At 33.7% G+C, this 17,022-nt stretch overlaps 1 protein-coding gene across 10 annotated transcripts in view; it reads right to left on the bottom strand.

The window, feature by feature from the left end:
• The window catches only part of LOC125645955 (1-phosphatidylinositol 4,5-bisphosphate phosphodiesterase eta-2-like), a 38,118-nt gene that overhangs the window by 9,008 nt on the left and 12,088 nt on the right, over window positions 1-17,022 (bottom strand). For 4 of the 10 annotated variants that reach the window (XM_056140646.1, XM_056140645.1, XM_056140647.1 and 1 more), the window contains exons 2-14: window positions 14,801-14,956; window positions 14,204-14,274; window positions 9,078-9,229; window positions 8,760-8,889; window positions 8,031-8,207; window positions 7,829-7,919; window positions 7,281-7,398; window positions 6,265-6,350; window positions 5,254-5,374; window positions 4,913-4,930; window positions 3,938-4,023; window positions 2,642-2,718; window positions 2,167-2,193 (exon numbers count right to left, since the gene is read on the bottom strand). In XM_056140646.1, coding sequence (XP_055996621.1) covers window positions 2,167-2,193; window positions 2,642-2,718; window positions 3,938-4,023; window positions 4,913-4,930; window positions 5,254-5,374; window positions 6,265-6,350; window positions 7,281-7,398; window positions 7,829-7,919; window positions 8,031-8,207; window positions 8,760-8,889; window positions 9,078-9,229; window positions 14,204-14,274; window positions 14,801-14,956 — 1,310 coding nt within the window. The remainder of the gene's footprint in view (window positions 1-2,166; window positions 2,194-2,641; window positions 2,719-3,937; window positions 4,024-4,912; window positions 4,931-5,253; window positions 5,375-6,264; window positions 6,351-7,280; window positions 7,399-7,828; window positions 7,920-8,030; window positions 8,208-8,759; window positions 8,890-9,077; window positions 9,230-14,203; window positions 14,275-14,800; window positions 14,957-17,022) is intronic. The other 6 variants (XM_056140650.1, XM_056140649.1, XM_056140644.1 and 3 more) reach the window with 3 other exon arrangements.

Raw genomic sequence — 17,022 nt, 5'->3', positions numbered from 1 at the left:
GGAGTGAACATTATCATGTTACATACAATCTGCTGGTATATCAAATCAACATTTAACCCTGGTGTCCACAAATTATTAAAAGAAAATTCTGCTAATCAACAGACAAATCAATGTTAATCATAATTATCTCATCAATGCAACTTTTACACTGGGTATTCCTGTGCACACGTGTTGAGGGAGTAGAACATCATCTGGCACTAAATATTAATGAGTGCAGGCAGCATGTGGAGAGCAGCGCAGGATGACCACCCACACAACAGAAGCCAGGGCAAAAACATGAATATATACCAATCAAAATCTTTATAGCATCTAAATGAAAATTCCATTGATTTGTGCCAGTATTGTAGTACTTACTCAATGACATTTACTGGTCAATCATAAACAAAAGAATAATGTGTCAGAGTCTGGCAGTCTGCAAACACAAAACTTTAGTTCCACTCACGGTTATTGGGGTTTAAGGTTTTTTCAGCATTACATTTGTCAAAATTAGTCATAATTAACCCATTCTTTATCATTTATGCCAGTCAAACTTTCATGAGATGTACAAAGCCAAGTGTCTTGCATTAAAACTTGAACGGCACAACATCATTTTAAGGTGGATCACTACATCAAATTTTATTTGATAAATGGTTCGTTGTAAAGCATAAGACTCATATGAAGTGTGATTTCACCATCAAAAGAGTGATTAATTACAAGCTCTCAGTTATGTGATTTTTTTTTGGGGGGGGGGGGGGGTGATATTAATTAAAACATGATGTTTTGTTTGCAAACAAGATTTCAATGAAAGTCTAAATTTCACTGTGATTTCAGGCATGATATGAATATCTAACAAAAGATTCCCAAGAGACTCGGGTATTATAATTTATTTGATGAAAGATATATTCATGAAAATTAAAAACGTTTGTTACTATTTTTTAAATAAATATATGCCTAAAATCTTTCAAGACATACTCGATCTCTCGAAGTGAAGTTGGGTCCCGTAAAACATATTTCATTGTTTTTTCACTCTCGATCTCTTGAAGGGTTGGTAGCGTATACACACAATCACTCAAGCATATAATATCATTTCGGAATCCGCTTGGACCTTACCCTGCAGATAACAGTGAATGTCTGGGACTAGCTCGGCTGTGTTTATTGTTTCTATGGGTGACACATCCCCTGCATGTTCTTTTGGGATCAACAGTTAATAAATTGTTTTAATTGGTAAATTTAATCCCCCACTTGCACTTTGTTGTTGTGATACAAATACACTATAGATAAGATTTACGACTTGTTTGTACTTGACAATGAGACAGTAATTTTGAGAAAATAATTTAGAGACAATATGCCAAGGAATCATTGCTATTTTGTGTAAGCGACAGGAAATCATGATGACTATGCTTTGTGTAGTTGGTGGCTGCAAAACTTCATTATAATGAAGTTTTGCAGCCACCAACTACACAAAGCGTAAATATATATATGTAAAAGAACAAATAAATACATGTACTTTAAAAAACTTTTTCTTTGTGCAGTATAAAGTTGCGTGTTGAAATCAAATCAATTACCTAAAAATATGAAGGGCAACGTATTGATGCAATGCCATTGCACTCTGGTTGCTGTAAAATCTTAACTATAATAATCGAACCTTTAATTTCCAGATTTGATTCAATCTCTCGTACTCTTGATCACTCAAAGCTTTATAACTTTTATAATTTTCATAAATATTTTTTTATTCAAAATTAAAAAATGTAAATCCGAGTTTTCTTAGTGGCATGTTTAACAAGATATTCATATCATGCATCAAATCACACCAAAATTTGGATATCAAAATTTCTTATTTGCATAACAAAATACCTTTTTTATTACTCTGTAAAAAAAAAAAAACCACACACACACAGAAAAAATAAAATAAAATAATTGAGAGCTTGTATCACTCTTTAAATATAGTGAAATCATACTTCATACGAGGGCCCTTAGATGAGCTGTTAAATAAAATTTTGGTGTAAAGATCCACTTTGAAATGTTCTGATTTTTTATTTCAACAGCACACATATTCCTGATATTATAGTCTTCAGTGTTTGAATGTGTCCAGAAATGAACTTCTTTTAATTAATTAGAGTTAATTAAGACAAAGGTTTTGAGGGTAGTGATGAAGCTATTCAGGAAACCATTAAGCTTGCACTTTACCACATTTGGATTATCCATTTTTTTCGCCAATAATAGAAAAGTATAAAATGTCATTAAACCCAAATAAATACAAGTACATGTATATATAACCTAGTTTGTTTATAAATACAAATATACTTATCATCTCCCAAATGACTTATTAATAATCACATTATCTGCTCACTAAAGTGCATATATTTAACATGATGATTGTCAATGTGACATTGCAAATGTTTTAAGGGATCATTAAATATCTTCAAGTCTTTACAACAACAAAAATATCAAAACTTAATAAACGGTAAAAAAAAAATTTACAACAAAAACCACTACAAATCAGCTCCTGTTACTAATTTGAAAGTAACTTTGCATAATACACCAAACAGTGAAGACATTCAAAATAAGAACAGAGAACATTACCATGCTTACTGTAACATAGCAGAATATATAAATAAATCTTATGTAAGATATACCAACCCTCATAATCTCTTTTACTTACTTTGATGATGATTTTGCCCATAAGTTCGTGGGGGGAGGGAATTCTGTTTGGTGGTTCTGCAGGGGCATATAGTAAATCTGCAACATACAAGATTTTGTTACCCGAGTCAGTCACGGGAGACCGGTGGAGAGTATCTACAGGCACTACCTGATGCGTTACTTTAATTGTCTGTGTTTTTATATTTCAAACACACAGTAGATGAGATTCGTATAAATACTTATATGTATTTTCTCATTACCTTTGCACTATCGGTAAGGAGAATTAAAAAAAATTGGTACACGCTTTGAAGAACATAATTATCGACCCAACAAATTCCTGTTCAACAAAAGAATATTTGATTTCTTGAACCCAAGGGAGGCCAATTGACTCGAGGGTAAACTAGAGTGTGGACATACATGTACCTATTAGATGATGTAGTGGTTAATATTGGCTAATCAATGTGATCAAGATAACATTTGTTTACTATTTATTGAATGAAACATTAATTTGTGTTAAATTCGTGCTCCAGTACTGCCACCATTAAGTCGAGGTTGATATGTGTGTGAATTGCTCTTCTTAATTCAGAGGTTATAGACATATAGGCTAGACCATCTCCTCATGATAAAGGAAACATATGACTCAATGATAAATACTTTTTATATCTATAAGGAAAATCTTAATCTATTGTAGATTCCTTATGCAATGAAATCATTTAAATTCTAGGAGGCCAATTTTTGTGGATTGTTAAGAGATTTTAAACTTTCATTGACATGTAATTTCATGGATAATTCGTTTCTGTACAATGGAATATTTAACGAATTGTGTACTTCATGGTAGTTTGAAAATCATGGGATAGGGATAACCCATGAAATCAACGAAAATTGAGCCTCTCTGAAACCCAATGACTTAATTATTACAGCAGTACTCATTATAATCAAATCATTGCATGTTCAGCATTCATGAGAACATAAAATCATGAATGCTGTACTTTGAAGGACTCAAACTAAATTAGTGATAAATAAATAGAAGTGCAAAGTCTTATTTTGTGGTAGAAGCTTCTCGTGATTTATTGTAAACATCAATATTCACTCATAAAAAGGTCATATTCTTTATAACCGGGCAATATTAAACACCCAGCTTAGTGGAACATGAGTGCATGAGTATAATGATTTAAATGCCTTTACAAGGGAGCTTATAACACACTCACTGCTCCTTCAATTTTTGAACATGTGGAATTAAAATTGAAGCAATGAGAGTTTATGATATGCTCTCAGCACATGGTTAAAAAGTTTGGACAAATTATAAAGTTGCTTTTACCTCCTAGAATGGACTTGATGTAAGCTGCCATGACAGTTTGTTGTCGAACAGAACAGTGGTTTTCTATGGATAATATCACTGGATACCTATAAATGAAAACAAAGACTGTATTTAATGCTCACCAAAAAAAGTAGTATATTTTTTCTGAATTTTTGCAGGTGAGGGTTATTTGAATTAACATATCATCCAATATTTAGGATATCAAATTATCAACATCATAATACTTTTCTAACACAAACATTACAGCGAAATCGTTGATTATTTAAAAACCCTAAAGCTTTCTACAATATATTACACTTAACTTTATGTGTAAAAAAAAAAAAAAAAAAAGCCATAAAACACTTCCTCCAATTACAGACTAGACCAGTATTCTGTACGTAGTTTAAACTTGATTTGGTTGAATATATTATCATCTCATATAATGAATATTCCATTTAGTATATTTCAATTGAACTTTTTTAAAAGAACCTTTTCTACAAAAAGTTATGTCCAGAGTTCCATACATACTGAGAAAAGATAGAATAAAGTCAAATTTCTGAACGATTGTAGTTGCATGATCTAAGAATAAATCAAAATGTTTGGCACAAACAATGTAATTCACTCAGATATAGAAGGTATGGTAAAAAGAACAAAATCAAGATGCAAGCTCAAGAACGTGGTTAGTGCAATCACTTCAGTTACAACCGTGAATTATTGTGAAGCAGCTGTGTTAAGGTCACGTGTCAAGGTCACATGTGAGGGAGGTCATGGTCCTGTATTTGATTTTTCAGTAGTTTTAAAAATGAAAAAAAGAGCTTTCTAGAAAATATCAGACTGCAACTTTGAAAGAGTAGTTTATGGAATTCTGAAATATTTTATCATTAAGGAATTAAAGACTTGAATGGTGCAATTCAACAGTATGAGTTGTAGATTTAAAACATAAATTAATCTAACTCAAAACCATACACACAAATCTGACAAAAAGGTTCATACTACCTGTTGAATGGAATTTGTCTAATAAATTGATGAGCATTTATGTAGTCATTGAGATCAAGAGGCATTGAAAATATTAGAACCAGTGAAATGTCAAATTTAAAATTGACATCTTCTAAAATTTACTCCTTGTGTCCAAGCAACAAGCAACATTTCATGTTTTTCAATGAATTTGAAAACATGTATCTAATGCAACAAATGGCATGATATACAATTTATAACTTTTCATAGTGTGCAAACTGCTTTTAGATTCAACATCATTCGAATGTGCTAAAACAAGTCAACACATTTTCAAACAAGCAAAAACTTTTTCAGAAAATATAAAAACTAACTATAAAACTTACGGTGAGGTCTGAAAGGCATAATCCTTAATGGCAGATAAAACATCCCGGAAAAAGATCTTAGAGGTCAGAGTGTAACCATGGTAAATCACAGGTTCATCATCCGGACCATCCCAGCAATCCACTGTCAGAGAAAATAAAGTTTGTTCGTGTAGTCAGTGGGGCATCTGAAGGAAGGAAGGTTTATCTGAAGGAGGGAGGGGGTATCTGAAGGAGGGAGGGAGGGGGTATCTGAAGGAGGGAGGGAGGGGATAACTAAAGGAGGGAGGGGGTTTCAACTCTCCTTTGGTTGAAGCTTTAAAATAAAAAATAGGTCATTACTCAAACCCCTTTGAAAATTTTCTGGATTCACCCTCGATAGCTGACATTTCAAAAGCAATATCAACAGAGTCACACCTCAGTCTGGACTCACGCATTATCAAAATATAAGTCATTCAAGTCATACTACATGTACTGGGGGAAAGTGCACGTACTGTGGTTACTATGTAGGGATTTCTTGTAATACTGTAGATTCCTTATTTTACGCGAGTACGTAATATCGCAAAATGACTCGTATGTACGTCAAATTGTGAGAACATAAATTCACAAGTGCTCTGTTGATCAAGATTCTTTACATGCATTTTAGCAATATAAAAAATGAAAGCAAGTAATCCAATTCGCGAGTGATGCTTCTCGTGAAATTACGCAATAATAAAGTCCTCGTCTATATTTAGGAATTTTCAGTATACAAACACTCAATATCTGCCTTTTTTCTGTTTCCAGTAACAAAAATATGAAATCATGATTCTATTCCAAAACAAATTCAAATTGAGACTAAAATCCTCCAAAAATTAAGATTTTTAACTTTGTCCACTAGAGGGCGTTTCCCAAGAGATGTAGTCATCTGTATATATACATATGGCTCATCCAATAAAGAACCCACAAACACATGTAATTTGTTGTCAAACAAATCCATCTGAATTCAATGAATAAAGACGAAATGTAAATTGATTATTTTCTGTAAAGGCGACATACATTCCACACAGCGACAGCCTCTAGACAGGGCGGTGATGTACGCCTCAACTCGACTTGGTCCTCTCAGCTGGTCCTCCGTTAGGTATCTATAAGAGACACTCAGGTCATGTAAGGATATTTTTTTCACAATCCCCAAATTTATGGATCATTAAAAAGTACATACAGTAAAACACAGATATAGTGAACCTCCAGGGCCAACTACATACAGTTCGTTATAACTGAACTTCGTTATACAGTAAAACACAGGTATAGTGAACCTCCAGGGCCAACTACATACAGTTCGTTATAACTGAACTTCGTTATACAGTAAAACACAGGTATAGTGAACCTCCAGGGCCAACTACATACAGTTCGTTATAACTGAACTTCGTTATACAGTAAAACACAGGTATAGTGAACCTTCATGGCCAACTACATACAGTTCGTTATAACTGAACTTCGTTATACAGTAAAACACAGGTATAGTGAACCTTCATGGCCAACTACATACAGTTCGTTATAACTGAACTTCGTTATACAGTAAAACACAGGTATAGTGAACCTTCATGGCCAACTACATACAGTTCGTTATAACTGAACTTCGTTATACAGTAAAACACAGATATAGTGAACCTCCAGGGCCAACTACATACAGTTCGTTATAACTGAACTTCGTTATACAGTAAAACACAGGTATAGTGAACCTCCAGGGCCAACTACATACAGTTCGTTATAACTGAACTTCGTTATACAGTAAAACACAGGTATAGTGAACCTCCAGGGCCAACTACATACAGTTCGTTATAACTGAACTTCGTTATACAGTAAAACACAGGTATAGTGAACCTCCAGGGCCAACTACATACAGTTCGTTATAACTGAACTTCGTTATATCCAATAAGTTTTTATCAATTTCCTCCCATAGAGGACTGATTATCACTTATCAATAAGCATGAATTCGTTATAAGTGTTTTACTATATATCTATAATTATAAACTTCTCATAAAGTACTTACTAATTGTTTTTTTATAACTTACGTGTTATGAGATGAACTGATGTAGTAATTAATGATGGGTTGGGTCATGTCCTGATAGACTCTTTTGTGTACTGGGTTAAATAACTGTTGGTTCTGGCTGGCAAGAAGTGATCTGAAACCTGCAAGGAAAAAAGTAACGCTAATTAAAAGCATTTTCATGATGTGACACCTACTATTTTGATCATCGAATGGCATAAATAGAGGGCAACATTCAAGAGATGAGGGCTTTATTCAATCGATAGTGAAGTTGGGGCTGACATGCAGTTTTGATTAATAACCTGTTTTTAATTAAACTCTACTAATATGTTGATGCCACACAAATAGTGGATAGGGAATTTGTGATGGAGGTGTGGGGGTGTGGGGGGGGGGGGGGGGGGGGGGGGGGGGAGAGAGAGTCATTTCAATTCACAGGGCTAATGCAGATAAGGGGCTTTTAATAGTTCCTAATTTATATCTATCAAATCTATACTACTAAATTACCACCTTAAATCATTACTAAAAACATGAAGCAACTCCTCCTATCTCTAAATCACTACTGGTAATACGTACCTATTGGACCAAGGTGGTCTTCCAGTTGCATTTGCTTCTGAGGTTCAAACGCTGCAATCAATTCCTTAGACTGGTCTTCAGTTAGATCAAGCTGAAGGAAAAAACAATAAACACTGACCACTAAAAACACAATCCTGTACATCTAGTAAGAAACGTTTTCAATATCCCGCTTATCCTCTGCTACAAGATTAACATGGGGTACCTTTTGCTCGTGGAAGAAGAATTTACAGAGGTCTGAGAAGCTCCAGTATCCCTTGCCATCATCATATCTCATAAATATTTCATCTAATTCTGGCCTCTCTGTCAACATGTGATAAAACCTCACAAATTCTTCTGCATCCAGGGCAGGTTTGCCATGAGTTTTCTTTGTATCTGCTTTCTGCAAAATAAAGCTGGAGCCTCATTCAGCCATATATAAGTAACTACTTACATTTCCACTTCATTTCTCCCATTTCACTGCATGTACATTGTAAGCTCTGTTTTATTCCATTGAGATTATTCTTGTCCTGATGCTCCTCCATTTGAGAAAATGGGGACATGCATGAAATACTGCATAAAAGGCTACAAAGAAGAACTTTTTTGCGTTATAGAACTGGTCAAATCTGGCGTCAAGTGGGCTGACCCAACTGTTGCTGTGGGCGTCCGCTCTGCTGAACAGGCTTCAGGCCTCAAGACCGTAAACTGAGAATAGACTTAAGTCTAAATTTCAAATTCAGTTGACTTTTAAAATCATAAACAAATAAACTTAATTTTCATCATATGTTTGTATTTGATTTAAATTTATAAAATATAAACCAGCAGCTTTTAAGGCCATATGTCAAAAAAATTATCACTCAATGCTTAAATATACATGTATGTAGTATAATTTGAGTTTTCTCCCTTTTATTCTTCAACTTTCATTTAAATTTTCATTTACTATAAATATATTTACATCAAAGAGTGTCTGGACATATTTCTTGTCCATATCTGCATTCAGTTGTTTCAGTAACTTCAGAATCTCCTCAAAGTCCAGACCCCCATCATTGTTCTTATCAGCCATCTGGAATGCTTCTTTGATCCATGTAAAAAATATGTTAAGGAATCGACAAATCTCATTACTAAAAATTCACCCTTTTCACTATATTTCAAGGTATCTATTTCCTATATTGATCAAAGAATATGTCCACTAACATTTTTAACCATGTGGAAACTTATAAAATGCAATGTAACAATGGTAATACTGATTTAAAACTAAAAGCCAGTAGGATATCTGTCGGTTTGTTGCTTTTGGTCCATGTACTGGTCCATGTGGAGAGCAAATCGTAGACCCTTCACCCAGTCATCGCGCGTCTGGAACGAATCACTCATTAGGTATAGTACTTCATGATTAGTACCAAACACCACAGCAAAACAGCGTCCTCTCTGTAAAGAAAAGAAGTTTGGACTTCATAGAGGTGTGACCGTTTAAAGAATTCTGTATGATAAAAGTTCTATTTTCCCCACAAAAATTAAAAGGTGCCCTTCTGTTTTAAAATCACATGTATTTCGTAAATAATCCTACTGCAACTCTATCGTTAATATTTTCAATTTTATCAAAATGATGCAGCTTCCAAATTATGACAGCATACAGGTGACATTTTCACACCATTTTCAGTGTTTTGACGTAAAATGGCTACATTTTTAGGTAATTTATTCTTCCAGAAAACATTGAATCCTGAAGACTTGGACAAACTCATATTTCTGCCTTAGGTTTATTATTTCAGTACACCTATTTTAAATAAGAGAAAGAAAAAAATGTTTCTCCACAGCTGCACGCACCATAGATGTATGTGTTCTGTAAATTACATCCCTTTTGATGCCATATGTACTACAAAAGACTAAAGATATTACAAGTTATATGAAATTGTATCGGGCATGATCTCTTACAATATGAAATGAAATAAGATTCAGTTTATCCTTTAATCTTTTTGGGGTGGGTGGGGGTGGGACAAAGATTTGATCTTTAAATATTTGGGGATGGGTGGGGGTGGGACAAAGATTTGGTCTTCTTTTTTTTTTTAAATTTGGGAGTGGGGGTGGGGGTGGGGGAGATTCAATCTTTCTTTAATTTTTTGGGGTGGGAGAGAGATTCAGTCTTTCTTTCATCTTTCTTTCAAACTCTAAAATTTTCGTTGTATGGGGTAATGGGGGGGGGGGGGGGGGGGTAGATAGGCTGTTACATCACATTACTCCTTTTATCATTATATCAGAATTACAGGATGAAATAATCCAGGCTGCATTCAAAATCACAGTAGCTACAGAGTGCTAGGTAGCACTAAGGAGGATGAAATAATCCAGGCTGTGTTCAGCAGCTACAGAGTGCTAGGTAGCACTAAGGAGGATGAAATAATCCAGGTAGCACTAAGAAAGTTAAATAACCATCTACATATGGATAACAACCATTAATTCAGTACATTCAATATACCTAGATAGCTAGCCTAGCCTGTGAGCTAGAATAGCTGTCATGATCTTGAACGAGCAGTCCTGCACTATTACACCTTTAAATCAGGTGTTCAAGAGTTTTCTGCATTGCATATCTAATAAGAGTTTCAAAACAAGAATAGCCTTAAGCTTATAAATATAATTAGTTCCAAATATTTAATGCATTAGATTTCTGTAGCAGCATCTCCATGGAGACTGATTTAGTCATGAACTTCATTTAACTACATCAACAGTTGTCCCCCTTGATGATTTTTTTCTAACCTGCACTTGCATGTACCACACCTATAATGGTGTAAGCCGATTAGACATTACTGTTCAAACAAAACTTGCCATGATGAATTGTACATGCCTTTAAAATTCCTGTATCACAGAGTATATGAATGAGCTTTGTTTACCCTAGAATTGTCATATACACAAAAGTCGTGAACATTTTTGCATAATTTTAAACCGCCCTCAAAATATTGACACACCACTGGAATCTCGGCCTCAGCATTTTCTTATATCACAGTGTAACAGTCTTTGGAGAAATATACCCTTTTAATTTTGATATTCATGCACAAAAAAAAAATTTACTTATCTAAAAGAAAACATTTATTCATATGCATACTTTTGATCATGATAAATATTATAAAACTACGCATATACAATTTAGATCTTGGGAGAGGCGGTATTCTAATCTTTTGAAGTCTTTATCACGTTACTTAACTTATTCAGAATGTGAGTCATCTCACTTGAATGCTTGATCATAATGTACATTAAATAAATGCTCTGATAGCATCTTGTGTCTGTAATGATAATAAACAGAGCATGTGTATCGAAGGCAATTATACTGACAGATCATTTCTATAGTAGTTACTCTGATTGCATCAGGTGCACCATGTAGGTATATAAAAAAATTCCCATTATCATGTATATAATTATATATATATGAAAGGTGAAGATAACGAACAGTGATAAATTTCATGACTCCTATAAGCAATACAAAATAGAAAGTTCAACTGGGCAGATATACCAGAGGTGGGATAATGTGCCTAGGAGGAGTAAGCATCCCCTGTTGACGGGTCACATCCACCATGAGCTCTATATCTTCATCAGGTAAATGGAGTTACATATATATACATACACACACACGTTGTGTTTGTATGTGTGTGAATTAAACTTCACAATGAAAAGCATCAAACTAGGGGGGAAAAGCATTAAAATAAGAGGCATAACTTTTAAGATTTAAAAAAAGACAAATCTAAGAGAAATTCTAAAAGGGACAAGAAATTCAGAGAGCCAGAGATTCATTAGAACATTTTGTCCTCTAGCACTCTGGATGCAAAATTATAAAATTATAGGCACCATATGAAATTATAGGCACCATTTAACAGTAGAGCATATCCTGCAATTGATTAACCACTGAAGGAGATCGGGATACCGGGTTTCATATTTGCACATCCATTACATTAAGTATAGGACAGCGATATGGATTTCAGCAATATGATAAACTCATCTGGGAAATATCTAACAATAAATGACTTCCACTAATATGTCTCATCACTGATCAGCTGATGGGCTGGTTGTATTTCTTGCATTTTGCTCAACACTTCTCATCCTATGCATCAATGGTTTCCATTTTGATGAATATAAAACTCTACCTATTTAGTACAATTAGATCCATCAGAATTTGTTTCCTAGGTAATTTCCACAAACTTAAATGACAAAATCTGTCATAAAATATGTTCTTTCAATAGTGGGAAGAATTTTTAAAAGGTAGTGAAGATGTATATGAATAATAGATATATTTGAAGTGAGATGTATTGTGCGAATTTGAATGAATTACCACCCCACGTACTGGAATTCCTAACACATATGGCACTTGGTACGGATCAATACATTCATAAATCACATTCAATATTTCATTGAGAGAGGTTTATGATATGCCAGTTATTTCAGATGACCTGAAAGTAATTCAACTACAGGTAATTGCATGGAGCTAAAAAGTTGTGGTGTGATGTAAAACTAGTTATGTAGGTTTAATTATTTAGCAGAGGTGTTCTGGAATGAATCCTGTCGGTTTCTATCTCAATATTCACCCTAGCTTAATCAGGGATCTAGCTAGCATATAATTAGAAAACAATTTCTCAAATTCAAATTACTCTCACAATAATCAATTTTGATGCTGTTTTAAACATTTATACATGTATACAGTGTGGATTTTTTTTTTCATTATGACTTCACAGACATGTTTATCTTGTGACTAATCATTTGTACCCAGTTCTTTCATACCTGCAGAGAGGGCCTGGGTTCTATCTTTACACCTCTTTATCATCACAATTACCACAATCAGATTAATTTACTGCATGATTTACCGTTTTCATTTTTTACTGCATGATTTACCGTTTTCATTTATCAAAATCATCTTCAGCACGGTATGTAACGGATATCATTTTGACAATGAAGCTTAGTTGCAGCGATCGATGTATGGTCACTAATGATACAAATGTCGCAGTTGTCAGCAAATCTCAGACAAATATTGAATAGTTGTACATGTATAAGTATGTGGAATATCTACTAGCTTGTATAAAGAGATTTTATATTTACATGTACTCATCAATTAACTCACCAACTTCATCCAACTCATCAACTTCAGCCCACTCACCAACTTCATCCAACTCACCAACTTCATCCCACTCATCAACTTCATCCCACTCACCAACTTCATCCAACTCATCAACTTCATCCAACTCATCAACTCCATCTAACTCATCAACTTCATCTAACTCATCAACTTCATCCCACTCACCAACTTCATCCCACTCATCAACTTCATCTAACTCATCAACTTCATCCAACTCATCAACTTCATCCCACTCACCAACTTCATCCCACTCATCAACTTCATCCCACTCATCAACTTCATCCCACTCATCAACTTCATCTAACTCATCAACTTCATCCAACTCATCTGAATTTCATCCAACTCATCTGAACTTCATACAACTCATCAACTTCATCCAACTCATCAACTTCATCCAACTCATCGAAATGTTGAATGTACTTATAATCACTGGATATATACCTTACACCATTTCAAACTACTGAATAATTCATAGCAAATATAAAATCACACGAGGTAGATTATCCCATGAACAATTAAATCAAATGGGAAGCTTAACTTACACTATAAGACCAGTGTCAAAAAGTACTTGTACTACATCACATTGGACTATAATAGAGTACTGTAAATGGGGAAATGATTGCGGTGGTTTTAATTTCGCTATGTTCGCGGTCAGGGATTTCTCTGCGAAATTAAAACCACCACAATCATTTTGCAAGTGTGACACAATACGTTTTGAACATGTCATAAAATTTGAATTCCGCGAAAATAAAACCACCGCAATTAGATCAATATGAAAAACCACGAACTTTTAGCCCCGCGAAATTAAAACCACTTAGAGTATATTATCTTTGTTTGCATTTCTGTTTATAAATAATGGGAATCTCAATACCACACACTGGCTCTGAATGCATTGGGGAGTAATTTGTCATTCAGATCATAAAAAGTTAATGGAATCAGTCTGATAATTTTCTGGTCATAAAACAAGGAGAAAGTTTTCCAATAAGAATAATTTTTCTCCAATTACCTGCCATTAATTATGTAGCATCTATTTGTACCTAACTACATAACACCAAAAACACAGCTTCCACATTCTGTATGATTTTCAGAGTCACATCTCATTGGATATAAATGGGGGGGGGGGGGGGTATAAATCCCTGTATTAAACCATATACATTTCTATTCTTTCTTAATTAGTTTTTTAAATGGTTAAAACTTCTGTCAAATCAAAGATATTCTGGGAGAAGCATCATTTTTTAAGGAGCGAAGAGAGGGAGATAACTGTAGATCAAGGTATACAGAAGGATTCTTACATCAAACGGGTCCAGTCGTTTAGAATAGTCTTTCTCTCCCTCGCGCACCTCGCGAATCTTCGATATTGGCCCTACAATAAAATCACTCGATCATCATAATGCAATGTTAAACTCAAAATCACTCATCAAAAAATAAGAATTGATTAAGATATAAGCAATTTCAGTGTGGATGTATTGAGTTGTATAGTCTTAATTTCAATAAAGCATCGATCCTTACACACCTTTTCACAAGAACTCTCATTAAAAACAAACATCTTATTGCATTATTTGCTTTGAATATTAATTACTGGGTACCGGTAATAGCACTAAAACTAAATTTCTTGCAATACTTAAAAAGAGAATACATGTAAACTGCATATATACAGTTATATCCTTATAAATGTGTACAGTTTCCATATGCAATACAAATATTTTATCATAACAATATTTTAAAATCATTAACAATTTATAACTCCGAAAAACATATTCCTTCATAAAAACTTCATGTACAGATCGATCTTTTACACCCAAATTCTATCTTTCCATTCATTCTGATCATCACATATGAATTAATTTTTAGAAATATTTCAGTCGTATGGAATTAGCCAATTCACTTACAGGACACTCGCTTTTTCCTGAATCGCTTTTCTGAACCAGCGTAGCGTAACACCATGTTTTCTGTATCCAGGTAGAAGGAGCGTGGATAGAGCATACCACCACTTTTGACCTTGTGCAGCGTACATCCTTGATTTAACATGTACAGCAATTTGTCAACTGGAAAAAAAACATAATTCTAATGAAACAAGTTGACATTTATCAAAATTGCTACCTCTTCCTTATGCTTTGTGCAATAACTGAATCACAGTTGCTTGATTTGAATTTATTTTTCAAATTAAAATTGGAACTTAAATGCATGTTGCAGTGCATGCCCAAAATAAGGCATATATTTCTATCTCTAATTATCAATATATTACACAGCAATTCTAACATGCAGGTGCCATATCATAAATATACATAATACTTGTTGGGTTTTGAAGTTTTATCTCAAAGAAGGCAACGCAGAAATTAAAACATTTCAACAACAACAAAATTCCAAACTTACCCGCTTCTAAAGAGAAAGATTCTGGGTGTTTCATATCTAACACTGTCTAATTATTCACAATGAATTCCAATTATCCAAGTGAAATGAGAACTCTCTTAAGTATATGTAAGTAATCACCTATAAGAATGTACTGTGTTTACATCTACATGGGAACAAATGCAGTTCTGCCACCCTGAATGCTATAGGGACCATGTCTCTTGGCAAATTACCCTAACAGTTTTCACTGTAACTTGATTAACAAGGTATAAGAGCAACTTTCTACAATCTGGATCAATAAGCATATAAAATCCAATATTTCTGCCCCGGAATTTAATGGGTGTCATCTCTGGGACATGCAGATTAGAACAATGCAGAATTAAAGCTTACTGCATCAAATTCTTTGAAATTTAGATGAGAGCAGTGGTACATCTGGATACACACAATGCATAATCATACGCAAGTGTCGTAAAATTACTGGCTTCTTTTTCAACTTCTGGGAACTGATGCTTATTGACTATAGATAGTCAATACACTTACCCCTTATCACAAACTTGTATATTTGACATTAAGCCTTACTGAAACAAAAGAATTAGAAAAATGCACTTAAGCATTGACAAATTCTTTGTGATGTTATTACAGATGGCAGTGCCACCAGGTGCTAGGTCAATGGAATGCTCCATTTAACAGTGTTAAATGTACATTCAAGAAAACCATATATGTATATGTAATAGAGGAACGGATTCTAAATTTAGTGTTGAAACTTTAAAGCAGATCGCTACACCAAAATGCTCATTAAAGCATCTCATATATCCTATCATTTCACCATCAAAAGAGTGACACGTGTACAAGCTCCCAATAATTTCATATGATTTCAGTTTTGTGTTTTTCCAAAATAATAAAAAAATGTGTTTGTATAAATAAGAGATCTTAAGAGTTCAAATTTTGCTGTGATTTGATACATGCTATGAATATCTATTAGTTTTTAAATAAAAAAAATATTTAAGAATTTCAAAACATTACCTTTTAATATCTTTTTAAATCTATAGCTAAAATCTTCAAGAACCATATCTCTTTTTGGAGGAAAAAATATATAGTCAAATATAGTCAAACTTTGTTATCTCAAATTTGATGGTGTTGAGAAAAAACTTCCAATATATCTGAGAGTTTGATATAAAAAAAACGCAGTATTAAGTCTTCCCCAGAAGACATGTGTCGCCTGCTAGTTCATTCTATATGTAATATATCACGTATAATGTTGAAAAAGTAAATTATTCAAATGGTTTTTGTCAGTTTAATACTCCTTTTAAAGGTTTTGAGAATTACTAAACATTCTTTAACGATAACTTAATTGAAATTGAAAGATGAAACATTATTATGCAATGGAATTTGTGGGAGAATCTGTTTGAAATTAAGACATTTATTAAATGTAGACTGAATGAAAACATATGTTTGAAAATATGTATCAACCTGTTACTGTGCTCTTCAAGACAATGGTAATAACCATAAGTAATTATCTGTTGGGTTTACTGCTTAGTCTTGTTGTCTTTTTATATATCCAATTTACTGTTTCTCAAGAAAAATCATAATTAGTGCTGTTCTGAAATCACATATACTGTCCTTCAGTATGGGAATTACAAATACTGTCCTTTTGTACATAAAAATACTGCCCTTCAGTTAATCATAAAATAAAATCTTCAGCAAAAAATTTTTTTGCTGTAAAAAATTCTAAGTCCCGGCAAACAGGAAGTTGATAAGCGAC

This window comes from Ostrea edulis, chromosome 6 (assembly GCF_947568905.1).
Source record: "Ostrea edulis chromosome 6, xbOstEdul1.1, whole genome shotgun sequence".
In the NCBI taxonomy this organism is placed as follows: Eukaryota; Metazoa; Mollusca; class Bivalvia; order Ostreida; family Ostreidae; genus Ostrea; species Ostrea edulis.
Note: the sequence above shows the minus strand (reverse complement) of the source record. Positions and strands in the feature narration are given on the sequence as shown.